At 35.5% G+C, this 27941-nt stretch overlaps 1 protein-coding gene and 1 long non-coding RNA gene across 2 annotated transcripts in view; one reads left to right on the top strand and one right to left on the bottom strand.

Annotated features, from left to right (window-relative positions):
• LOC124393361 overlaps positions 1-10154 on the bottom strand; it is a 25527-nt gene extending 15373 nt beyond the window's left edge. Inside the window, exons 1-2 of the long non-coding RNA XR_006927313.1 lie at positions 10066-10154; positions 1735-2299 (exon numbers count right to left, since the gene is read on the bottom strand). This is a non-coding gene — a long non-coding RNA (uncharacterized LOC124393361). The remainder of the gene's footprint in view (positions 1-1734; positions 2300-10065) is intronic.
• On the top strand, positions 2152-27941 carry esama (endothelial cell adhesion molecule a). The gene is made up of 7 exons (XM_046861115.1): positions 2152-2279; positions 24025-24167; positions 24479-24674; positions 25544-25699; positions 25850-25972; positions 26233-26365; positions 27037-27941. The coding sequence occupies exons 1-7, from the start codon at positions 2210-2212 to the stop codon at positions 27491-27493; spliced, it is 1278 nt and encodes a 425-aa protein (XP_046717071.1). The 5' UTR covers positions 2152-2209; the 3' UTR covers positions 27494-27941.

The following is a 27941-nucleotide window of genomic DNA, read 5'->3' as shown; positions in this document are numbered from 1 at the left end:
AATAAAGAAGTGAGATCAGAGGTTGCAGATCACATTCATTTGCATACATTTCATTGCTAGAAAAAAGTTGCTTACTAAGCACTACAATAGACACATTGGGAAAGACATTAGTATGTGGACCTTCAATTCCATAAGCAGAAGCTGACTTAACTATTGCCCTTATTGCTTGATCTCCACAAGCACACTCCAAAATCTAGTGGAACATTTTACCAGAAGAGTGCCAGTTATTATAACAGAAAATGGGGATTAAATGTGGACTGGGATGTTCAAAAAGTATATACAAATTGTACAGTCAGGTTTTCACAAACTATTGTCTATATAGTGTAAATACTATATGAATATCTCTTTCTATTATGTTTATATTGCCTTCTAATGAAACCATTAAAGGTTTTATATAGAACTACACTACAAGAGTTGAACAAGCTGAAATTGTACTTAGGTGTGAATAAGTAAGTGTGTGTGTGTGTGTGTGTGTGTGTGTGTGTGTGTGTGTGTGTGTGTTATTATTATTAGTAGTAGTAGTAGTAGTAGTAGTAGTAGTAGTTGTAGTAGTAGTAGGAGTATCTTCAGTCATTATAATGACATAATTTATTATTATTACTATTATTATTATTATTAGTAGTAGTAGTAGTAGTAGTAGTAGTTGTAGTAGTAGTAGTAGGAGTATCTTCAGTTATTATAATGACATAATTTATTATTATTACTATTATTATTATTAGTAGTAGTAGTAGTAGTAGTAGTAGTAGTAGTATCTTCAATCGTAATTATATGTTCGACATTTACAGGAAACGCTGTCTCAGGAAAGCTTACATCACTTACAAAGACTTCTCTCACCCTCCCCATAGACTGTTTGTCCTCCTGTACTCTGGGAGGTGCTACAGGAGCCTCCAGACCTAAACAGGCAGCTGACAGCTGTTTCCATGCTGAACCTTGCACCCAAGTAGCACCACCTACCCTCCACCCCTCACTACCACCCATCTGTACATTATTATCACTGGTGGGAAATCATGGTCAGCAAGGCCTTTTCTGCTGGCCTAAACTATATTAGAATCCCAGACTTTCAATTTAATATTTTTTTCCCCTTGAATATATATTTCATTATTCTCAGAAGTCTATTCTCTTCATTTCATATAATTATCTCTGGTGGGCTGCTACTAGAAACAGCACACCCAAGTAAAATTTTAGGTTAGAGTTTCTATTCAATCAGATTTCAGATGTCACATTATGCATTGTGTTATGTTTTATCTGGTTTCTGTAAGCCATTCACAGTTAGCACCTGTAGCACATCAAGTACATGTTGCTCGAAGTTGTTGCTTTAACAATCAGATAACATCCTTAGATTGAATGGTCAGAGACCGCACTAGTCAGTTTGCAAACCACATCTTTAGCAAACTGCACAAACTCAAATATATTCGTGTGGATTTAACAGCTGTTTTTTTTGCTTCATTTCACAGCGGCTGAGAGAGGAAATGAAATTGATTTGATCGCAATTATACTCATTAAGAAATTTACAAGAAAACCTGGACATCATAAGGAAAGATCAGCCAAAACAGTTGTTTAACTTTTTCATTAACCATTTATACCTCGCGGTTTCTTTCATGTGGTATTTGCACAAACAACGCACAATTTATCCCCCAATCATAATTATAACAGATTATAAAAACACTATTATTATTATTATTATTATTATTATTATTATTATTATTATTATTATTCATCTGTAAACGGAGCTACCTGTAGCAGAGGCGGACTTTGATGTCGTCAGCTACTCGGGGGCGTGGCCTCAGTAGGCAGGTGCAGCGTTTCTCTCGTCCACAGAGCGCAGGAACATTTACTCTCACTGTAACTGCACTTATCAACTCCGCTTTATCGTATCTCCTGGCTTGCAAGGATAAAGAAAAAAAACACACACATTACACCATTAGAACAGAGCTGCAGTTTATTTGTTTCTGAGTGCGTGGATAACAGTTTGGGGCTCGCTGTCGACTTTTTCACTGAGGATTCAAACATTTATATATACCTGTATCTATTTTACTGCCGCTCCCCGCACTGAGCAGCGGACCTGTTCAACAGCGCGGAGTCCCACAGGAAGAGAGCCACTTGTCGCCGAAAGCAAATTATTTGTAGATAACAAGGTTGGAGGACTCCAAGAAACGAGGACATTAAAACAGAAGGAAAAGAGGGACAGAGGGACTTTTGCTGCGGAGAAATGGAGAGCCGAACTTGGGAGAAACTTGACCCACTGCTGTCCTTTCTAACGCTGCTGTGCCTTTGCCCAGGTAGGTGTTACCCTGAATTTCTTACAAAAAAACAAAAAATTATTTAAATCAATATCAAGCTTTTTGTGTGAACAAACATTGAATACACTCATATGGAGTAGGCAGGACACTAATTCACTATAATTAACATAATAACTATCTTGTTTAATACACTTGAGTATGGGGTATTAACTATAATGAGACGACGCCAACTTCTTATTTCCCCCCACACTCCCAGACTCAGGCTACTGAACCAGTCCTTATCACTGGATTGTGTTTACCCTAAAAACATTAGTACATTTAGTATATATATTTTTAACTTAAGGTCCATATAATATAATTTGAAAGCTTAACTCTATAAGAGGACTTGTTAAAATGTTAAAGGCACACTAGTTATATAGATTTTTTCCAGTATGACATCAATATTAAATAAAAATAGCATTGATATGATAAACAGGATCAATATTAGACAGAGACCAACAGATTTTTGGAATCTGATATAAAATAAAAAAAGGACTTTTTTTTACAATAACAAAATTAGATTTCAATTCTAAATATATGTAAGTGATTTCTGTGAAAAAGTGTCTCAACAGAATAAGAAATGCAGTTGCTTCGTGTGTGTTTGTTTTGTGCTTGAGTTGAATAAAACGAATAAATAAAATGTTGGATGTATACTGATATCACGTTTTTGTGTGTGTGTGTCAGAAAGCAAGTTTTATCGTGTCATGGTTATTATTAAATGTATAAAAGATAAGGGCAGCTCCTCATCTCACAAGGCTTAATTTAGTCTATTACATAAATCTATAACATGTCTTCAGCTATTTGTATATTTTTATATACATTTTTCTCTACACCTGCTAAATCGTTCAATCCAGGATGTTTATTTGCACCCATATTCGAACATTTTTGCCATGCATTAGAAAAAACGCCGCTGCATTGCTCCGTCATGATGAAAGTTATAACTATGTGGACACCCATATGAGTCTCTGTTACCAAAACATCTCTGTGCACAGAATCACAATGCCATATCACTCTGGTTTCATGAATACGGTGGGAAAGTATAACTCAAGGACTCGTTTGCTTAGCCTATGTAAATAAATACAGAGTGCGAAGTTCAGAAAGCATTAAAAACAAAAAATGATTGGGTTGAATGAGACATTTGTTATTACTGATTATTAAATTATACTTATTTATTCAAACAGAATTTTTTTCCCTTTTTAATAAATGAGCAATGAATCCTGACCTTGGCAGATGTTGGCTTTGTTATCTGCACAAAAATGCACAAACACTAACTTAGTAACTTGCAGATGTGTCCTCTCATAAACTGTTCTGTTTTCTGGAGCGGAAACAAGGATAATAGTATCGTGAAAGAGAGGAAGGAAGCCCATCGTCACTGTGATGACTGTTGGGATGCAGGAAATTGGACAAATAATGGGTGTCTATTTTGAACTGAAATATGAAGTTATTGTTTCTGAGCAACAGGCAGAGATGGTAAATGCTGGATTCTATTCGCTTTCCTTCCTAGAATTTGCCTTAGTTTACTTTTTAATAGCTGGTGAAAATTAGACATTCGATTATGGAAATGTTGCATGACCCGAGAATGACATCAAATTATAGGCTGCAGATTGATTTGGCAGTAATTTTGATATTGTTTACATTCATAGTTTACTAGCTGCAGTGTGTGATATCGCTGGGGCAGGCTGACAACAATAACCACATACTGTAGCTGAAAGCAAATTTTAACTCACATTTGACAAAATCACATTTGACTTTCTACAGGTAACTATAGCGAATTGTTAGTCATCCTGTAATAGACATCAAAGATATACCATTGAATAATTTAGCATACAGTCTAGTGGTCTATTTTATTTTATTTTTTAATTGTATTTAATTTTATTATATAATTGACCAGGTTTGCAGCAATATTTCCAACCCAATTACACCTTCAAACAACATAAAATGTCCAGTTTGGGAATTCAAAAATGGGGACGTGCAGTATTTCTGAAAAACAGACAGTATTTACTCCATAACCCACCCCCTTTTTCCTCCTCCTATCTCTGTGATTATACTGTATGTTACAATTTATATTTGTACATCATATACTTTGAAACAAAGATTACACTGCATGCCTGATGCCATTTTGTGGAAATGATTCATACATTTTTTGAATTTATTTAATATTTCTTTTTTAATGCCATAGTCGTACCCTTTTGTCTTCACTTTTTGATGATGGCTTTTATGGTGTTCTATAGTTCATCTGAGGTTTTGGACATTCTTTTGTATTCCTCTCTTTTGATCAATACTTCTCTACAGTTAAATCTACAAAGCTGTCAAAACTCTGATCTTTATTTGGGGTTAATCAGAATCACATCAGTGCTTAAAGATATATTATAACTATTTTTGGACACGAGTTTGAATGTGATTTCCTGACCAGTAATGCCCAATAATGGTAAACAGTTAGAGTACAGAAAAAATAGTGGTACTTTTTTTTTTACAAAAAATTTAATGTAAATGTTTTATATATATATATATATATATATATATATATATATATATATATATATATATATATATATATATATATATAGTTGGTTGCTATATCACATTTAATAAAAAAAAGGAATTATTATTTTTATTTTAAAAACTTTGTTTTTTTAGGATGCCAGATGCAGGAACCTTTTTTTTTTTTTCAGACCTTGAAGTTCATTTCATGTATGGAACATCTTATTGGCTCACTCTTCCTTTGTCACTCATTTCGAGAAATACCAGAATGCTTGCTATGGGAGCGTCTAGGCTGCACTCCCTTGTACCAGCCTCTCCTTATCTATAATTACTTATTTCTTAACTTAATATGAACTGGCTCTTGCCCAGGACTCTTCTGCCAGGAACCCATGCCATGAGTGAAGACAGCTGGTCAGTGGACCAATGCAGTTTCACAAATATAGACTCCAATAATACTGCTTCTTCATAAAACCAGACATTTTTTTTCTTGTGAGCCAGATGGCTTGGGTATTTTTAAGTATATATTAGAAAGCATTTTAACAGTTCTTGTAATCCTCCCCATTTATAGTTTTGACATGGCATAACATGGTTTTGAGTAGAAGCCCTTTCTGATCTATTGGTAACTTCAGCTGAGTAAACTAAAATGAAGTATTTGTTTTGCTGTAAATACTGCTCTGTAGAGAAAATACATCTGAAACATTTGTCACACTTCTCAAGACATTACTGTATAAGTGAAAAATCTGGGGCTAAATCTAATGACAGGATGTTCCATGTATGGATGTATCTGTGAAGTTTCTCTCTTCCTCTCCTTCTGTGCTTTGTGTCCCTAGAGGAACATGCTCGGCATGGGACAGGGGTCATGAGAAAACCAGTGGGCTACTTTCTCAAAACTCTTCCTGGTCTGTGTACTGACACACACACACACACACACACACACACACACACACACACACACACACACACACACACACAATTAATCTTATTTGTCTTGCTGATTATGCGGCGGAAGTGTGAGAGATATAATGAGTTTGTACTGTATCTCACTGTTGCTGCTGACAGATTCATTATCACCACTAAAGTTGCTGTGCAGATGTTGAACCAAGTACATGGCATTAAACCCTCTTACTGACATAGCAAATATATGTGCTAAAGATAAAGGAGTATTATAAGCAAGGGGTATTACTTGTATCTGGTCTTGGGGTGTATTTCTGTAGGGTCCTTAGTTGTTTTATCAGTGCATCAAATACACTAGTTCAGGCTCTGGTGACTACACAAGCTCACTACACACTGATGACTACATTTCCAGAGTCATCAGTGTCGTCAGAGTGATTCCAGTCAGAAGTCTCTAGTTTTGTGGTACACTGGCCTTTATACTGTCTGAACTTAAAAACATACACTTAAATCTGCATTAGTCCATATTACCTTACTAGTACAAGGAATTTCATGTCTGTGTAGATAAAATAGTTGCTTTCTTGGATGAAACTCTCTAATTCCCCGTCACTTTATTATAATTATTGTTTGAAATCAGGACATGATCAGCAGCCAGATACTTTTTTGTAAGCAAAAAAACAAAAAAACTTACTCTCTGATATCCTCCTAATTATTGGTGCTTAGAGCATAAAACTCTACACAGTAAAAGAAATGTAAGGACACTTTTAAATGTCCTCATAATTAATTTGAAGCAGAATCTTGTGTGTTTTTCAGGTTCAAATTTTTTTTTTCAAAGCAGGCCTAGATTTAAATGCGCATGGGACATCAATTTGTGTCCATGTGCATGTAAACTACCGTATTTTTCGGACTATAAGCCGCTATTTTTTTCCCCACGTTTTGAACCAACGGCTTAAACAACGAAGCGGCTAATTTATGGATTTTTATGGAGTTTTTTCCCGGTTTCACAAACTTCAAGCCAAAAAACTGAGAGACATAACATTAGACCAATGAAATTTCCGAACGGAAACAAAAAAACACACCTCACCTGTGTTCTGAGCTGCACGGCATCAGGAGAAAAAACTTTTTTTTTTAAACACACGACAATGCCAAAAGAAAAACTCCCGAGAGAAATAGTTGTGAAAGGAAGGAGGAAGACATTGAACAATGACTTTCTTGGTAGGCTACTGTTTAGATACAAGCTGTTGTAACACATTGAGTCTGGGTCATGGGAGAGCCCGCTAACTCCAGTTGCAACAGAAATCACATATAAGCACAGACAGGTTTCCAAAACTAGTGCTTTTTTTATTTTTCTTGGCAACAGCGTTACGGGTTATTCGAAGAAACTTAGAAATGAGCATCAGAAAATAATAAGGACATAATCCTCGGTCTTGCACACATGCAGTAATACCGGAAAAATGCGGCGGCAGGCTATTCCCAAAATGTCGCTCTGCTCTTAAAGGAGCCACAACATTTCACCCGTTACATCGTGTAACAGACACTGTCTTTCGTTAAAGCCTGTGTAAAGTTCATTAGTTTTAGTATAGACAGGTTATAGACAGGTGCGGCTTATTTTTGTTCAAAATAAAAATATTTGTCAAATTTAGGTCTTATATATGGGTGTGCTTAATAGTCCGGAAATTACGGTAGTAATAAAAGCAAATCTTTTGCAACTCCACCTACTTAACAACTCGTAATCGAATTTTGCAAAAAGTAATAAATATATATTAAATAATTTATAGCAATAAATAAATATTGGACAAAGATTTAAAACCTTGTTGTTGTGAACTTTGGAATGCCGTTGGGTTTTAGGCGAAACATTGAGATTACGGGATAGCAAGATCTTTGCAATGTTTACAATAAATGCGAGATTTAACTTAGTTTATCCTCAAATACACTATACACACTGCAAATGTTTCAGTAAGCCAGCTGAGCTGATCAATGAGCAGAATGAATACATTGTGCACCCTGTGTCTATTACATGTTTTGTTTTAATTTCCAATTAATTGCACTATTTTAACACACTCTGTTACACTATTAATACTGCCACCGTTTGCTTTGCGGATAGCGGTTATATATGTAGAGTTGTATGGAGTGTTTTTATAGTCAGTCATGTGGAAAAAGACATTGTGTTGCTCAGATAGAAGCCTGCAGTGCCACTAAAGGCAATGTTCATTAATGTCAGCATTCCACTATTTCACTAATCATGAGGTACTCTGGGTAAAGTGGCCAGTCCACAGGGTCACAGTGTCACTAGCTTGATGGAGAGAGATTCAGTTCACCTGTCAGTTTCTGTGTTAAAGCATCATGGAGTAGAATGTTAAAGATACATAGTTGGCTCCAGTCTAGAAAACTAAACACACACACCATCTCCAAGAGGTTTATACATAATTATACACAGAAACCATTACTGACTTGAGCATTCTGAACCTGGGCCTCTGTTCTGGTCTCTATAACAGTCATTTCACTCCCATTTTCTTCACACATTGTGATTACTGGATCTCCGCTCTAACGCTTCTACATTACGCCCTGGTGTTTATAAGACCTGCGCCTCAGTTTCAGAGAGTTGATGAAAGATTATTGTTCGTTCGAATGCTGTTATATGTCTTGGAGATGTGCACTGGGATGATGTCATGCTTGCATGGGGCAGATTCACAGTCCCAGGTGAAATAGACAGAAATCAATGCTCTAATTTTTATTGTTGTAATGTTGTCTTGACCCCTGACAAGTTTTCAGCGAATTAAGGATGATTACTTATTTTGCATGACAGGGGTAAATGATAATTCAATCAAGACACTTGGGAGGCCAAATTGTTCTCTAAAAAAAAAAAACACATTCATTTAATGGACAAATGTAATTTCCACTGTCAGTGCCAAAACACACAAAATCCTTTCTGTCACTATCTAAGTGGACAATGCCCTAAAAAAGAAAAATGGTGCTAAAATGCATTGATCTTTAAAGTCTGCCTCTGGCAATGAGCTGTGCTTTTACACCCTTCTCCTTTTTGTGGAAATGGATTAAATGTTTCAAACATTGCTATTTGTTTTTTAACAGATTTCTTTTGAAAATTATGCTTTTTTGTGTGTGTTTAGCTTGTTTATTTGTTAAGTATGTGCTCAACAAATATACATTTGGTGTAGATTTGTCTTTACATAGGCTTTTTTTCTAGAACATAGAAAAGATATCCAAATCTTCCAAAAATTGTCCAAGATTTTGTCTTATGTGAAGATTAAAAAAAGCCCACAATATTTTAAAAGACGGTTTTGATGCTTTACATTTGATGTTGATGATGTGTTATTGTATTGCTGTAGCCCCCCTGCCTCACAGTATACCTTCTTGTGTGCTCTGAGGTGTTTCTGCTTACTGTAGTTAGAACTGTTTATTGGTATTTATGATATTTATGTACTTATTATACACAAAGTAAATCTCCTGTAGATGTGGTCCAAAGAGGAATGCATGATTGCGCAGATCAGCAAGTGCGTATGAGTTGATTAAGTGTGACACCAGATGCTAGGTTTGTGCCTAAAGCAGATTCTTGCCCTCTTCATTCCATTTTTTCCCAGCAGTTCAACACGAGCATATCCTTCACATAACACACCACTGCTTTAAGCTCATTTGGGAGCTATTGGTGGGACCACATAGCAATTCCAGATTGAATTCTCTCCCTAACACACACAATTCTCACTTTTATGGTGTCTTTGATTCCATTCATCATTCCCATATCGTTCTTCCCACTGTGCATTCTTATCAGTGTCATTTCCCATCTCTGTATGTGTCTTTCCAACATTTTATCATAATGGGAATACCAATAAGTATCCTCCTCCTGCAACCCTCCCTCCCTTTTTGACTTTTGCAGAGACACGCATAAAAACAATAATCCTCCAGTCCCCAGATGTAGAACTTTATACAGACCCGCATTAAAGCCATAAGATTGGTTAGTATTCCCTCGCTGTCAGTACCTGTCGCTGGCTGTTCATTTCCGCACTGTGATCTGGAATAATCTGCAGGAAGCGGCAGCAGGGAGCTCATTTTCTCCTGTCTTATTTTAAAAATAGCCTCGGCTGTCAGGATCAGGCCTTTCTCTCTGTCTCTTTCCTGACACTATCGTAATGTGGGCCTTAATTACTGTGTTATACATAATTGAGCACTTGATGAAAAATCTGTGAAATGTTCGTTTGAACAGTTTCACCCTTAGATTTCTTAGCTCTAGCTGAGAAATCTGTCGGCGAAGGTGAGGGAAGGCATGTTAATGAGTCTCTCCAAATCAGCTCTGCAGCTGAAATCACTCCCAGTGGAATGTTAGCTGTTTTAATCCTGTATTGGACTGAGGTGCATTCTTGTCATTTGAAATTTGTATTTGACATATATATCGACTCACTATCCACAGGGCCATCTGTACACTTCATTCATTCAGTTATCCAATCAGCTCATCATGTGGCAGCAGCACAGTGTTTAAGATCCTGTAGAGACAGAGAAAGAGGTTCAGTTAAAGTCTAGACATCAGAATGGGAAGAAAGCCTAATGCATTGACAGAGGTGTGAAACATTTTATTCAAACCTGGAAAAGAACATGATGGGGACTTCTGCGACTGGTTATTTGTGTTAGTCTTTCTTTCAGCTCAATCAAGTCACGTCTGACTTATCAACAAGGTGTACCTGTATTTCACTGAAGTGCTGTCAGCTGAAAGCAGGAACATTATTGGAAAAATACTAGGTGCTTTTTTCAATCTTCAACTGTCCTGTTCTAGTATTTCCACTAATATAACCACTGATATTTCATGCTGTCATGCTATGGAGAAGTGTACATATTTGACATTTGTAAAACACTTTGTCATTAAAATCTGCCATAAAAATGTGGAGATATATGTCACAGATTTTTTGTGCCTCCTTTATGAGAGACTTGTGCTTACTTATTTATTTGCTTTCTACTTGAGCTTTCTGCAGAGATTTGTCAACTTAATCATGCTGGTGAGGATTTTTTCTGGGATTATGAGGGCATGTATCAGTAAATTAGCTTTTGGCTTTAATATAAGGAGGACAAAGAAGCATGTTTCAAGTGGGGGTCTATCATAAAGAGTGTGTGCATCAGTGTCTCCATGGTCTGGTTGGTTGGGTGATTTTACAGACTTATCCTCCCTTCCCCCTGCTTTTTCTATCTCCTTTAGTCACTGGAGTGTTTTAGGGTGGGTGTCTTGGGGGGCTTAATCTCAGTTCTTCACATTCATGTTGGATTTATTGACGCAAACACACAGAATGTGCTTCAGTGTACAGAGCTGCCTATTACTGGCTATTTCTTGTGCACTGGAAATAGATGAAATAGAACTATCCAGCATGTGCAATATGAAAATGTAAATTTTTGATGATGTTTTATATTCTACAGTTTTGCTATATATATATATTACCTGTTTTACTGCAGTTTTAGAAATTATGCAAAAATACAACAGTGAAATAAATATTGGGATGACAGAGTAAGAAACTAGTTTTCCCTAGTTCTTTCAGTACAGCATCCAGGTTGGTTTACACGTCTGTCTTTTCAAATCTGCGAGATCTGAGAAGGTAGGAGAAAAGGTGTTGAATTTGGAGACAGGTCACCAGGAGTAGGATAAGGTAACGAGACTGTAGTGATCACTTCACATTTAGATGCTGAAGTGTGTTTTTTCTCTGGACAACAGGGCTGCACGCTTCAAAAGAAAAGGAATCGCTTTCAAATGCATTTGACTCAGACAATTTATTTCAGTTATAACCTATTAAGTTATTAAATTGTACAACACTTTTCTGTATACAAAATAGAAATAACAAATAGCACCAATTAATCAAGTTTTTCTTAATATAATAATTCTTTATTTTCCGTCGTTTCTATTCAGACTTCAGTTTTGTTTTCTTTTGGTTTTCACATTTCAGTTTTCAGCTAATACATGCCTCCATTTTGCCATCAATGATATTCAGTTCTGAGGATATAAGTGTTTTTTTATTTTTTCCCAAAGATGTTTGTGAGAATTTGAGATGAAGGATACGGTTGCTGAAAGACCCCTCTCTACACAAACACACCTTATCATGTCCATAATTTTCCTTGCTGATCAAAGGCTGGATCTGTGTGGTCACACGGTGTTTATCATGTGGATTAGCATGTGGATGTGACAAACAGTAGCAGTGCAGATGACTGTCTTTAGGCGTTAGTTTGGGATTTGCACGAAATGAGATTTGTACAAAATAATGAAGACTTTGAAATCGCTATAAATCGAGGTTGTGGCAACAGTTTTGTTATATTGTGACAAAATTATATTTTTTTCTAGTTTTGGTTTTATATATATATATATATATATATATATATATATATATAAAACCAAATATTTATATAAAACCAAACTTCAGCCCTGAAGTTGAAGGAAAAAATGTTAATTAGTAGAATGACAGCTGAAGGTGCATGAGAAATGCATGAGTTACAGAATCAGTTCTGGCTATAGATAATGGAAACAAAACATGATAGCAAATGTTTGCTGAAATTGAGGATGAGAATTTGGAGAATGTGAAAGGAGTGATTCTCCTGTAATTCCTTTTTTCCCCCCATAATCCATAAATAAACCCAAATGATACAGATGTTTAAACCCTTCCCTTAATCTTGGTTTACAATACCACTTTAAACCCCAATTAAAAGCTGGTCATTTTGTCAAATTTCTGTCAATTTTAATTATTGGATTTTGTTTCCTGAATCTCAGTCTAACGTTCATGCAGGGTGTAGCGTGTCATTCGGGGGAAATCAATATCCTTTAACTCATAAGCTGTTTAGAATATAACTTTGTCTAATGTCACCTGATATTTCTGGCAGTGTTATCTAAAAGTTATATACACTGCAGTTCTTTGTGTCTATAACACATTTTAATAACAACATTGGTAGGCTTATAACAGCATATATAAAGTATATTAGATTTATTTGCATGATTATCATATGAATGTGAAGATTATGATGCATTATACATTTGGAAGCACTGCCATTGGGATTGTTTCTGTTATAATTTTCTTACTTGTTTTTTTTTTTTGCATTTACAAGCAAAGCTATTTCAATATGATTAATGTGCGTTATCATGTATTTCACATCAACACAGTACAGATTGTAGTGTTCAGAGTATTCCTGCAGAATTGCTTTGATTTTGCAAGACAAGTAAATCATTTGAAAAATTGCATTATGGTTTGCTAAGCATTTTAATAGTATAATAATATGGGGAATCCATTAAAAAGAACCTGAAGGTGTGTCAGATGAGTGAAGGGAGGATATTGCTTCAAAATAAGTTAAATGTAATTAATTAAACTACCTTGTGTTGTATTTTGTTGTATTAATTTTCATTCTTATGCCTTTTTCAGTGAATCTGGCCTTTTTGCCTGTAACTGCTGTAATAAATGCTAGCTCATCTTAAATATTGTGTGTGCCTGTATGTGTGTGAGGGAGAGATGACTGTTTGAAAACATACAGATAAGTGCTGAGGTTTAAAGAAATACAATAGGAGGCACAGCTGTTATTGCACTTGCTGACAGGCCATTAAGGTTTTTTTGTGTACTAAGTTACATTGGTTTAGCAGCGATATCCTTTATGTTTTCTTTTGAATTCAAAGTGGCAAAAAAAAAAAAAAAAAAAAATCTCTTGCATGCTTAAAGACTGCAGAGGATCTCTGGTTTTGTGTATCTCCAGGAAATTTGTGGTTTTCCTCTCTTTTCCTCTTTACTTCCTCTTTCAGCTGCCTGCCACTCCCTGATAAGCCTTGGTGTGGCCAACAATTCCACTGCTCCCAGATCACCTCGATAATGCTGCAAAGTAAATAAATACATTTTAGCCCATTTTTTTAGGGGCCTGGTAATTTGAATGTGTGCAGGCGAATGGCTGAGATAGAGGAAGTGTCCATAATTTGACAAATTGGTTTCGAAATTATCTGAAGAGAGAGAGAGAGAGAGAGAGGAATCTCTACTACTAAACAGGAAACCTACACAATTTTCCCATAGTTACAAGTATAATAACTTTGCATTCCAAAAGAAAGAAAATAAATATTTAGTCAGTATTCGATTCGGATGTTGTCTCATTATAGCGGGAAATGTGACTCTCTTAGCCTGGCCCCCACCCATCTTTCCTGTTATTGGATCCTGAGTAGGCAGAGCAGTAAAGAGGCGCTTTGTTGGGTCCAGCAAACCTGGACTATTGTCTGCTGTCTCATGGGATTCAGTGTTCAAGTCATGTTAGTTGACTGATGCATTTTTGTTAGTGATACTTAAACAATGCCCTGGACTAAATAGAAAATTTTAATTACAAAATTGTGTTTGGTTATAATACTGTATGTCCCTTCTTTGCTAGAATATAACCTATGTCTACAAAAACTTTAAGAATAATGCTTAACATATTGCAAAACACATTTATGTACAAAATTTTTAATCAGACTTTTTAAACAATATTTATTTATTAATTAACTTTATTACCCATTCTTTGTTATCTACTGCAGAATCAATGAGAATAAGCGACCTAGAACTTATATGGTACAGTGAGCTTTTGCATATGATAATGTAGTTTTTGAATGTTGAATGTTGTTTTTAAGTCACTTCCTTTGGCCTGAAGTCACTTCCTTTGGCTCTTTTGAGAGGAGGATGTGGATCCTGTCTCACACACTGAGGTTAGTGGTCATAGATAAGGCACAAAATAACAGTAGTGTGGATCCCAGGGTCAGTGACTTGTATCTCCATAGCCTCACACATGTTACCATGAGCAGGGGGAGTTTAAACTCCAATAACAGAGAAACAGAGAACACTTGAATGTTTAAACAGTAGATCAATATGTAAATGTTTTGGATTGGGCCTGTACATAAACATGGTCTAAAATCTGATCAATGTATCTAACACTTTATTTTCCTGTTAGCATGAGAACATTTAAACTCAGTGAATAATTTTTGTTTGTTGTAATATTATTCAGGCGGTCAAGGTTAAAAATTAGTCTTGAGTGGTGCAGAAATTCTAGTAACAAGAATTAAATTACATCAAAATTATGGAAAGGGGATTACATATAATTTTATTCATTATTATTTAACCATTATAGCATCAAAAGAAGAAAATGTATAATGTATAATACATACATGTATAATATATAATACAATACAGAAATTGTTAATGCAGACCAAACATTTAATTTATATTTATGCATATATATGTATGTTATAGAAGTACTGTGGCAAAGGCAGTAGTGAGCAGTATTTAGAGAATATATTATGTACAGTTAGCTGTGTTTTAGTGTGCGTGTTTGTAATCCGCCTGAATCATGATGTTGGCAGTAACACACAGGTTTACTAGTAGTGGGTTGTGTTTTTAAGACTCTGGTGAAGGGGCTTTAGATGGTTTAAGGAATTGTAGATTGGATTAAAGACTGTGGAATAGAAGGGGTTTGAGTTTGGGCTGCAGAAATGAGTTTGATTATAGAGAATGTGTAATGTATAAGAAGAACGGGAGGTATTTAAGTGTGACTAAGGTCTGCAGTTGTTGGATTATAGGATAGACAAGATTGGGGCTGTAGGCATTTAAATGAGAGGTTGTGGTTGTGGAGAGTGTGTCATTGTTGACTGGGCCAGTGACATTCTGATTTTTGAAAAGGCATAGGCTAAAATGTCTACACCTTGTTTTTCACATATAGACGATTGATATAAGTCTGTATTGCGTTAGTTGGTTTGTAAGAAGTAGGCCATACCCAAAATACAACCTCAGTTTGACCAAAACCTGTTGCAGGTGTCATTGACAAGAGCAGACAAATTTGCAGACAAACTTGAGTGTTTTAGAGGCCATGGCAAAATGGCTTTTAATGACAGTGAATTTGTTTTTGGCATGTCATTATAAACACATTGTTTTTGCTGAGGATGGAAATTGTGTTTCTCATTTTAAATCATTTTTTTTTGCTGACCAGAGGGTTATTTGCTGATATGAAAAAAAAAAAGAAAACTCTTTATGCACACTATGGTTATAACAACACTAATCAGTCTTGGTTAACTAAGTAGCCTCAGTTGTTTGCCTTCACTGTGTCTGAGAAGGGAAAGACAATACAAGGTGGGGTGCTTAGCTGTGATGTCATATCACATTGTGTATGGGTGAATGCCCCAAAAATAGTTATTGTGTAATATTGTAGCTATTAGTTGGTTTGGAAATGCTGCGAAGTAAATGAACATTTCTTGTCACTTAGTCATATGAACAAATTGAAGTATTTTTTGACAAGTGGAAATAGAGAAACCTAGCAGTGTTAAAACACTAAAGACACTGTCCTTTCTCACATGCTTTTGGTCATCTCTCCTTATGCTATGTGTACACATAGTTGACCATTATGAAATTTGATAAGATCAGGAGGTGTGTATGTTTAAGACTTACACGTCTTTTCATTTGTATGCCTTAAATTACTCATACAATCTCACTAAACATTACCTCATACATGCTCACTTGAACAGGAAATAGAATGCTTCCAGCACAATCTGTGAACTCTCAAGAAAAAAATATTATGGAAGTCAGACCAAAATAACCTGAAATTCACAGTTTCGTCACAGCAGCTCCTGAGAGTTTGACTTCTCCAGTCTTTGTGTTTGCTGAGCCACTGATGTTGCAGTAGAAGTCCTTCCTCCTAGTATCATTAGTGCATTTCTGTTACTCTGGGTTTTACCTATATTTGCTCACAAGTTTCGTTTCTTGTATGTGATTTGGATTATTTTATTTTGGAAGATCTGTAGTTGGACCAACTTACCTGCCCCTGTGTACATTTAAACCCGATTCACCCCAAGCTGTTTTATAGATACCTTACTATGTTCTTTACAATATTTCTTTCAACTAAGGAACATTGACATTCCTACTCTTCAGGTGAGTTTCCTGCATATTTAAAGTCAGAAGTATATTATGTGTATGTGCCTTTTTGAGGGAAAACACACACACTGTTCACTCTCCTGCCATCAGGAAAGAGGTTCTGAAACATTCAGGCATCACATCCAGACTGTGCAACAATTTTTTCTCTCAAACCATCAGGCTCCTCTACACACAGAACAGAACTGTACCAAACTCGCACACACCTATTCAACTGTGTGTTACTGACTGCTACAACCTGAACTCAACACACACTCAGTGTTAATTTTTAATCATACACATCCATGTCTTTATCACCACCCATATCATATTATAATCGTATTATAATGTTTGCATGCTGTTTTGCACACCTCTTGATTGCTGCTCTTGCTGATTTTGCACAACATTGTTTATGTTTACAAATACAATCTTGTTTATAGTTCTCTTTTGCACATTGTACTGTATAACATTATACAGTAGGTTTAATGGCCAGCGCTATAATGTGTTCTGTGTATATGTCCCACACTGTCCTGTATTGCCTGGTCTTTCGTCTTTCACTGTTTGCACTAGGTTGCATACAATGCATTGTATGTGGCTAGGACAACTTACTAGTCCTTTTTTCTGTTATGTAGCTTTATGTTGTTTTATGTTGCACCAGGGTTCTGGAGAAACGTTGTCTCATTTCACTGTGTACTGCGTCAGCTTTATAGGGTTAAAATGACAATAAAAGCTTCTTGACTTGACTTCACCTTGCTTCAATGCACACAGATAAGAAAGTAAACACATTTTGTTTAAGCTGTTAATGGACATTTGTGACATGTTGAATGACTGAATAACTTACCTCATTGCCAGACTGTATGTTCTGCCTCCTTGTATTACATCAAGAGAAATAACACTTGTAAAAATGCATTTGTTTGAATGTCTAAATCAATTAAACTTTCTGTAAGGAAACATATATTTAGCAATAAGGGAACGAGTCTCCAGTGTCACTAACCTGTACCTTCAGGTTTTTTTAATGATACAAAGCATAGCATTAATTTGTGTGTTTACAGTTTCTGAGTAACATGACAATCCTCAAATGTTTATAGCTTTTATAGTATAAGTCTTAAGGATTCTGCAACAACAAGCATAACTATAATTGAATACAATGAAAAGGTTTTTCTGTAATGAAGAAGGACATTGACAAATTGCCATGGAAGAAGAGGAATAAAACTGTTTATGGTGTGCTTTTGGGGCAGCATCACTCCACCCTGGGATTGATTATTTTCCCATAACAACCCAGCCTATGTTGTAGTGCAGTGAAATCTTTTTCCACACAAGAATCAATCAAGATAGTTGGCAAAACAGAATGAAAATAGAAAGTTGTTTTGGGAAATTTTAGGAAATGGTTACATTCAGTGTAGTCTATACAAACCTAAACCTGGCAAAAACAACAACAACATACAGTGAGCACCTAAACAAAGAGTTATATAAGTCAATTTTGACCTTGTTTTATATATCAGCAGTTCCAAGTAGTTTATATAGCTATATTTGAGCCATGTTTAAGTCATAAAATATAAAGTGGCAAAAAAAATAAATTCTTATACTGCTCTGGACTGTTTAAGTTTATTGACAAAATTGAATTCATGTAAATAACAATGAGCTCACACTTTGTTGTAGGAAACCCAGAGTGAAGTTTACATGACTGCAATGTTTAGAGCATATTCTGCTGCAAATATGACACAGTTTCCATCAAAGTTTGTCTTCTCATAAGGGTGAAAGTAGCAACTATCCTTTAGCAATAAAGTATAAGATTCATAACTATTAAAATGTTAACAATTTAGCACTTTTACATGTTTTATTAAAAAGCTGTTAAGGTTTATTTTGCACTACTGCTTTTGGTTTTATTCAGTTAAAAAAAAATTCAATTCTTATTGTATAACGCAAATAATTAGGACAGCATTTGGCCCAATAATCAAGAAAATTATTACTAAGTTCTAATTAAAGAGTGATCATTGTAGGAAAGTGTTTTTGGGTGCAGAACTACACTGATATTCAACCCCAGCAGCTCTCATGCCTCACTAATCATACTTGCTTGTCTTGTTAAGTCTTAGCACCACTATTTACGTTCCAGTTTTAGTTTCTAGTTTGTTGTTGTGTTTGCCATTATTACATTTTTATCATTATGTTTGTTATTTACATTATATCTTTCATGTTTATACTACCATTTTCCTTTCCATGACAGAAGCGCATCTCATTATTTCATTATAAAGGTGTGAGATTAATAATAGATGAGAGTTCATGACACATGGATGGAGACCTGATCAGTTTTTGATGACTTTTGCTCTAAATGACTTTTGCATTTTTCAGTTTAGGTCTCTTGAAATTAAAGGTATTGAAATGATCTCAACAATATTAATTTGAATTGCAGATGTAATCAAGACCTGCATTAGTGTTGTCTAAATGGATGTTTAAATAGAGGATTTATATTGTTGTAAGTCAGGAGCATATTTCTTTCTGTTTTGCTATGTTTAAATCTAGATTGTGTTATTATGTCATGTCATCGGGGTTAAGTCAATAATGTCTGGCTTAAGTTGCCACTTTAGGAATGCAGCCAAGAATAGTGACAGCCAAAAGATTGGTATTCTTCCATAAACAGTACATCATCATTTACTGTTTACCAGAACAAAACATTATTTTGTGTAGGGATTATTGCATGCTGCTGAATGGAGCTTTGTTTCACTAAACTGTACAGCAAATTGTTAATACATTCATTCAGGGATACAGCAGAAACAATACAATACAAATACATTACAATGCAAATACAACACAAAATGGCTTTAAAATCATAATCTAGTCAGTGAAATGCGTGTTACTTTTGAACATGTTACAGTAGCTACATCCTTTTCTTCTGTTTATTTCTGTCGACCTTTGAGCTAATCACAAGTCACATACTAAGCAGCTTCAAACACAACAACCTCTGATTATATCAAGCCAAGCACAATACCTCACAGTTCCGGTCACCACTGAACCTCTGAAAGTTTTCTTTCCTTCCTTTCACCTTTTACCCTCTCTAGAGCCTACTTCGGATTGTTTTTCAGGCTTGTTCTTAGTGAATTTTAGCATCTGTTTGTTCAGTTGTTTGTTTGAACCAGGCTTCACAGAGAAATTATACTAACTACTGAAGGACGGATGTTTTACTCACAAGCGTCCCTTAATCAATCTGACAGCATGTGGGAAACATGCTGTGAGATTATAAATACAAATATAATCTATCCTTATCATGTCAGGCCTGTCTTTGCTTTGGCTTTGCTATTTTTGTTATTCATTACACTATACCACTTTGGATTATTTTGGCAAAATAACTTTTATCAACCATCTGAACGTATAGTGGATCCTATATTCTTATTTGAGATTTTTGTTTCTTTAAATAACATTAAAAGCTTAGCATATAAATGGAGGCTTTTTCTTCTGTGCACGATGTGTGGTTTAAGGCTGTGTGCTCAAGATAATCACATTTTGGTGGGTCTCGTAATTCATGGTGTAATCCGGGCAAAACTCATCATCTTAATCCTGGGTGGATTGTGTCATCTGCATCATTCTCCAGTGTTCTACAGACTGAGCTGAAAGCTGTCGTTTTTACACAAGCATGGATGCATGTTCTTACAGTTTATGTCTGAGAGAGTTCCTATCGAAGTCACTTAATTGCAGGAGCTGTGTGTAGGAAAATAATTAGTCATGTGGTGTTATGATGATGATGTTACCATTAAAGTTCATTTAAAAATATAAATCTAATATACTCAATGCATGTACATGTGATAATTTAATTCTGTTTTAATTGACCAGGTTTTAAATCAGTATGGACTAGTTGCAGCACATTAGAAATATTATTTGGTTTAACAGTGAGATAATGGTGTGAAGTATGAAGTGATGTACAGAATAAGAATGAAAGAGGTAAAAGTGAGACTAAAGAAATAAATAATGGGGAGGTAGAAACACTAGAAAAACTATTAAACAGAGAAGGGACAATAGTATTTCACTGCAAGGCAACCATTGTGCAGCCATACAGGAACTTTCTGAGAAACTCAGGAGGTGAAGGAAATTATTGCTGTAAATGGTCTCAGAAGTGAATCATCTCCACAGTCATACTGGCACCTATAATATAATGAATTATTATTATTATATTATTATTAAAAAAGACACATTGAACCTTGTTTGAGGCTGTGTGTGATTTAGTTACTCACTTTTACTGCACATTATTCCTCTTAAAATGTAGCTGTTTTTATACGTTTAAGACAATGTAATATTTTCAGTCTTTTATTGTTTAATTTGGGGAACATCAACGCTACAGGTAAGTTGGGCTAGTACTAGTGTTGCTAGTGTTTTTGAGAAGTAGTTATGGAAACTTCTGTTATATGATAATATTATTTATCTACGTGGGTGTGTCTATGGCTGTGTGTATGTATGGGTCTTTGTGTGCCGCTTGCTATTTTTGAACCTATATCCCAGGCATTGTTTTTATCTCAAAGTGCAGGTCATTCCTCAAAGGAAGCAAGGAGGGGGCAGGAACACAGGGGTTTAAGGATTAATTCCTGCAGCTCCACACTTCCATGTAGATCAGTTTGCCCTTATCAATCCTTTGGCTGTACAGTGTTGTAATACCTCAGGAATTTACCATTTACTCTAGTGATAGTAGTGATAGTAGGATTGATGAGCCTGTATGGCTAAAGTTCAGAATCCTGTACAGTTAAACCACAGATTGCTAGTGTATGCAAGTCTGTACATTGCAAGTCTAGGGTGATCTACAGTGTATCATAAATTTTGATTGTTGGAAGCCTGGTAGTAACCCAGAGAAAAGTTTGGGCGGGTGTTAGTGTGACATGCAGTACTGGTGTAATACAAATTCAGATTTCAGTACACATTCAGTACTGCTTCAATTAGCGTCTGACTATTACAAAAATTTATGCTTATCTGATCTCTTGCATGCCACACACACACACACACACACACACACACACACACACACACACACACACACACACACACACACAGTTCCTCCTGAATGGTCTTATCCTGCAATTAAACTAGAGCCTCTTAAATATATCTCAGAAGAACTGTCCCACTGTACTGTCTATAATCTCTATGTTTATGTGCGTGGCAAATGGGTCTCTTCTGTTTATCTGATAATAAGATATCTTTGCTTTTTCATTCTTTAAAGAGATCTGCCTAATGAAGGTAGGTGAGCCAGTCTGGTCCAAACTTGTCTTTCTACCTTTGTGGTTCATAGAAATGGAAATCTATTTCAAATATATACATATAACAAAAGTGCCTCAACTCCTGGGTTACTAATAAGGGGATAATAGAGCTGGTGTAATATTCTGCCTTGTCGTGGTGATGTGGCAGAATTCTTTAAGACCAAAAAGAAATTCTGTTATCTGTCAAACAGTTGATTTAATCCTTGTTTTCTCGCAGTATGTTTCTAGCACAGTTCGGTAAGTTTTAGTTCTACTCTAAAAGTAATCTGTTCATGTCAATAATGTAATTTAGATTCAGTCCACCTGCTGCTGTGAGTTGTCTAGCAACTATATATCATAAGGTGAATAGGCAGATAGCACGATAGCTCTCTCTCTCTCTCTCTCTCTCTCTCTCTCTCTCTGTTTAAATCTCTCTTTCATTCTCTATTTCATTTCCTTTCCTAGTGGCAGACTATTTTGCAGTCCTTATCTTCTCACGTTTTCGGTGTGGAGCATAGCGAGGGGGGGAAATCCTCCATTATACACGAGATTACCACAAAATGTCCTTCGCTCCACATTAATTACCAGGCTCACATATCTCACTTTATGTCATCCTCACCGCTGAACACACTCATTTTTCTTCATCGTCATCTTTATCTTTCTCCGCCAGCTTTAGAAGCTTCTCCTTCTCCTTTTTTTTTTTTTTACTTTGCAATCTGTTCTGTCTTTCTGTGTTTATCTAAGGCTCTTATGTAGTGTTAAATATGCAATATATCATTCATTTTCTCTCACTCATTTAGGTATGTCACTGATATTATAAAATAATTTTGATGATAGAATTGAATCAGAACAGTGAAATAAATAACTGTTATAAGCAGAGTTTTGCAGTTTTAGATTTTATATCATTAGATTATTATTATATATTATTGTGAAATGCATTAACTGCACACTGAGACTTTTGTAAAAGATGGATTTTGCTATGCTTTTTTTACATTAGGCAAAACAATCATGATTATGAGCCAGACTGAAATTGAAATACCAAAAGTCATTTTGTGGGTCATTAGATGAGCTAATGTGATGCTATAGATGGGAGTAAATTAGATTCGCACTCAGACTGATGTGATGTATCATTAGAGAGCTGTGATAATGGATGATCATTCATAGCTTTAGGATTAGCCAGATGTCTTACACTTGACTTTATACTTTCCAATCATCGTGAACTCAAAAGTTTCTATCATGTTTTGACACTCTACTTTTCTTTTGTACAAATTGGGATTATGACTCTGCTGTATTTGTGGCAGGTGACATATCTACCTGTGAGCTAAACACTGAGTCAACGTTCCATGACTAAGAATAAAATTTGCCTTGTATATTGTATTTGAACTTGCATGATTTATATATATAAATAAAATGATAACTTGTATAACTTGTTCAAGAGACAGGTCAGATGAAAAATGGCCAGACAGTAACTTAAGAACCACATATCAAAAACCAGGATAAGCAGATAAGCATGTCAGAACCAACATGTTACAATTTTAGCTTTATGGAATACAGCAGAACAAGACCACATCAGCTTTCACTCATGTATGTGATAGTCATGTGAATATGTACCAGAATCTCAATTTAATATGTCCAACACTTTGTGTCCAACATTTTTTATTCCATGACAGTATTAGCACAGTGTGAATTTGCGTCCATAAAATGTCTGAAACCAAGTGAAGTCTAAAATTTAAGGTATGTTTGATATAAATACAATAATTGTAGTGCAGAGATCAAATATATATATATATATATATATATATATATATATATATATATATATATATATATATATATATATATATTTTTTTTTTTTTACATACACACATATATACACAAAATTGTGTATGAATCTATGCTTGGCTTCAAAGAAGATTGTGAGCTAATATGTCAGGAAAGCTAAGGGGAGTTGACTAATTGCTGCCCTCATGTGGTGATTGATGTGCAATGCAATACGTGATTTTGTAATGCACATAATGGAAGGTGGCAACAGCGCTGTTTATTTTTGTAGAATAAAAATGATTGTCATAAAAATGTACAACAAACAATAAAGTAAAATGTGATTCAGGCTGGACTTTTTGCAACGGCAAAGCTTATTTGGCTTATTTCTGCTCCTGAATGTCATTTGAAATGGTTTTATGATTTGGTTTGAATCATTTATCAGAATAATAGCAAATAATCTGTAAAATGTTTTTTTCGATGTCTTTGTTTTATCCAGCATCTCATCATTCTTTGCTCTTTATTTAGGTTTTCTGACCCAGCTTCAGTTACCTGAGACGAATGTGGTAGTAATGCAGGGGCAGCCAGTAACCCTTCAGGCTTCATACACAGGAGGTGATCTTAGTCAAGCCACCATCGTCTGGAACTACGTGTCTACTCCACCTGAAATGGTGAGTACTATTTTATGGTCATGCAGAAAGTGACACCTTGGACTTAAGTAAAGTAATCAGCTGGCTTGAAGGGAAAAAAAAAGCAATGTGTCTGCATTTTCATGTTTAAAACCGGAACATACTTGGTATGCTTGATGTCTCAGTTATCATTAAATCATGACCTTGGTTGTAACTTGGTTTGATGTGGAAATGGCACAGAAATAATAACAGGGAACAACAGAAAGAAATTGTGTAGATTTCATGTTTGCATATTTTCCTATTCTCTCTCTCTCTCTCTCTCTCTCTCTCTCTCTCTCTCTCTCTCTCTGTAGGTCATTTCATACACCAATGGGCCTGTCATCGGCGAAAAGTATAAAGGCAGAGTGGGGTTCCTGTATCAAATGCCCAGTAACAATTTGTCAATCTTATTAAATAACACAACTGAGTCGGATTCCGGGCGATATATGTGCCAGGTTTTACTTCAGGGGACTCCTGGAGGACCAAAGGAGCTGGCACTTAATGTGCTAGGTGAGCACAAGGCAAAGGAACATTTACACCATTTTTGTGATCAGACAGATCTTTTATGTCTAGAAGGAACAGGTGACACAGATAAATAAAAATGATCATAAAGTGGAATCTAAAAACCTACTTGCTGTACCAAACCCAACATTGCATGGGTTAGAAGGCAATGCACATTCAGCACATTTATATTACATGTACATTCAAATCTTAACTATACCTTTCTTTTGTATTTTTGGGTAAAGAATGTAGCTTTGTGTCATTAATACAGTACATAATACAACTGTGAGCAAATCATAAATTAGGTGTGCAACCCAGGCCCATGTTGACTTGCAAAAAAATGTGGTGATTAAAAATTCTAACAAATTGTTAATGTATGTAAAATGTATGATTGTTAACAGATGTGTGATTATTATTCTCCTTTAGCCTGCTTTTTGGTTCTGTCCTAGAATCGCACATAGAAGATATTATCTGGTTAGCATCTTTTTTATCAAACATAATGCGAGTACACGTGTTGCTAGCAGATTTTTAGATGGATTAGTGTTGCACTTTGTTTTGCTCGATTTGATCAGTGTTTTTACACACCATGTCCTTGATTATGAAAAGGCTGTCTGCTATCTTTGCATATTTATTATTATGAATACTAAAATTGTCCTACAATTCCACTGGTGTGTGTAGTGCAGCAGATGCTGGGATTTTAAAGCTGTGCAATAGTCTTTCTCATTCAATCAATATTTTACTTTTTTTTTTCCGTGTTGAACTCACTTATCCATGAGGATAGTGATTTGTCCACAATAATAATAATATTATAAAGATTCTGTTCTTAAAATCTTAAAATCTGTCTTTAGTGTTCCTAATTGTCTCCTTGTTTCTTGCAGTTCCTCCCACGACGCCTGTTTGTAAGCTTGAAGGAAAGCCAGAAGTTAAAGCTAATGTCACACTTACCTGCCTGTCCAGTTATGGCAAACCTGTACCCACATACAAATGGGCCAAAACCAGTCCAAACTCTCTGTATTATCACTACCCAGATCTCAGTAAGTTCCTTAATCAGAAACAAGAGCATCAGTGTTTGCTATAACATTAAACACTAGTGGACCAATTCGTTTTGTAATTATTTGTTATTAAAACATAATGTTTCCTAGCATGTACAAGAAATTGCAAACACAAAGTGTTTTCCCCTTCAGATGAAGTTACAGGCACCCTGAAGCTGAATAACCTCAGTAGCAACATGTCGGGAAAGTATGAGTGCACAGCTTCGAACTCTGCCGGAGTGGCCAAGTGTTACATCAACTTGGAAGTCATCACCTGTAAGTCTTAACTGTTTGCATGCCAAATTGTATGCTGTCCAGCACAATCAAAATGTATATATATATATATATATATATATATATATATATATATATATATATATATATATATATATATATATATTTATACATTTTAATTGGAACTTCTGGCTTATAATATATTCTTCTAACTTCTAATATATAACTTCTGGCATATAATATATTAATAATAAAAATAATAATAATATTAATAATAAACATGTATTGTTCTTTTTGACTAGTGAATAAAGCTGGGGTGATAGCTGGTGCCACAGTGGGTGCACTGGTGGGGCTCATCCTCATTATCATCGTCCTCGTTTTTTTGTGGACAAGGAGAAGAAAGGACACGGAGGAAGATCTGGCTAATGATATAAAGTAACATTCACTACTACTTTAGATGCTAATTTATATGAAGATTAATACTGTATCAGTATTAATCCTGGCATAAAAGTGGCCATAAAAGACATAAGTAGTCAAAAGAATACTCTCGACTGTCATAGTTTTCGACAGTTGCATGCTTTTTTAAGAACAGATACACTAGATACACTGTAAATTGAGACAGCTGACAACTAATATCTCTTATACCAAAATATTAATTCTTTTGTACTTATACTTATGTACTCAATTACAGAACATCATTTCAACACACTTCAGCGAATTTAGTTATAGTGGAGTAATGATTTATAATGCCTCTATCTGGTGCTTTTATTTTGAGTCTGGTTCCTCTCAAGATTTCTTCCTCATACCTCGCTTGCTTATTATGGATCTAAGTTTGAATTTATGTATAGCTGCTTTGAGCAACTGTTTGTTGTTAAATGCACCATGCAGATAAAGTTGAATTGAAGTAAATTACTGAAAGTAAATATCATCTCAATATTTCTTTCTTTACAGTTTTTGTATATGCCACCGGTATCAAGCAATAGTATAGTATAATCGTATATGCCAGTGGTATCAAAAGCTAATATTTTAGCTTGTATCTTATATTTTTTTCAGAATGTGATTTTTACATGAACTGAAACACTTATTTGACCATGTTTCTTAAACAGAGAGGATGCTCAGGCCCCTAAACGTGTCTCATGGGCTAAGAGTGGCACAGGCTCCGACATCATCTCTAAAAATGGCACGCTGTCATCCCTCCGCTCCAGCCCTCTGCCTCAAGACACACTTGACCACAAGCACCAACACCATTACCCCATCACACAAACCACCTCTGACACAGCCTCCATCATCACAAGCAGCACAAGCTACAGACCCAGACCCACAGGCCTCTCCAGCACTCCAGAAAAAGCTCTGCCCGGCTACAACAGCAATGCCATGGCACCACGCAATCCCCCAGCATCCACCAGTTCCAACGGAGGCTCCTTACCCAGGACAGAAGCTCTTCAGCCTCCAACCACACGCTATGTTCCCGCCCCGAGCGGAGTGAGTGCCGCAAATCTTTCTCGCATGGGAGGCGTGCCCATTATGGTTCCTGCACAAAATCAAGCCGGTTCTCTTGTCTAGGCCTGTAGTGGTTTCACTGTTTAGAGCGCCATCTGCTGGAACTTACACTGGAAATGACTTAAAGTTGAGCTGGATTTATAAAAAGGAAGAGCTTTTCACTGACTTTTGAAAATATGTAGTATAAAATATGCTTATTTACAAAATTGACTTTTTTATGTTTTATATATAGCTATAAAAGCATTGCTCAGTTCTATTGTTCTGTCTATCTTTTTTTTCTTACAGTTTCAGGAAAGTTACAGAAAGCCTGCTCTTGTGTGAATTGACTGTTACTGTTAGCTAGAACGAAATTTTTTAATTTACGTCTTCAATATTAAAAAATATCTAGATAGAAAGGTAGGTATAGTTCACATTATTTAATTTTTTATGTAAAAGCTTTTATATTAACCTTATTCCTTACTTATACATTACCAGGAAAAAACTGAGAAAAAATAAAAATAACTGAATTGGA

Source organism: Silurus meridionalis, chromosome 11 (genome assembly GCF_014805685.1).
Source record: "Silurus meridionalis isolate SWU-2019-XX chromosome 11, ASM1480568v1, whole genome shotgun sequence".
In the NCBI taxonomy this organism is placed as follows: Eukaryota; Metazoa; Chordata; class Actinopteri; order Siluriformes; family Siluridae; genus Silurus; species Silurus meridionalis.
Note: the sequence above shows the minus strand (reverse complement) of the source record. Positions and strands in the feature narration are given on the sequence as shown.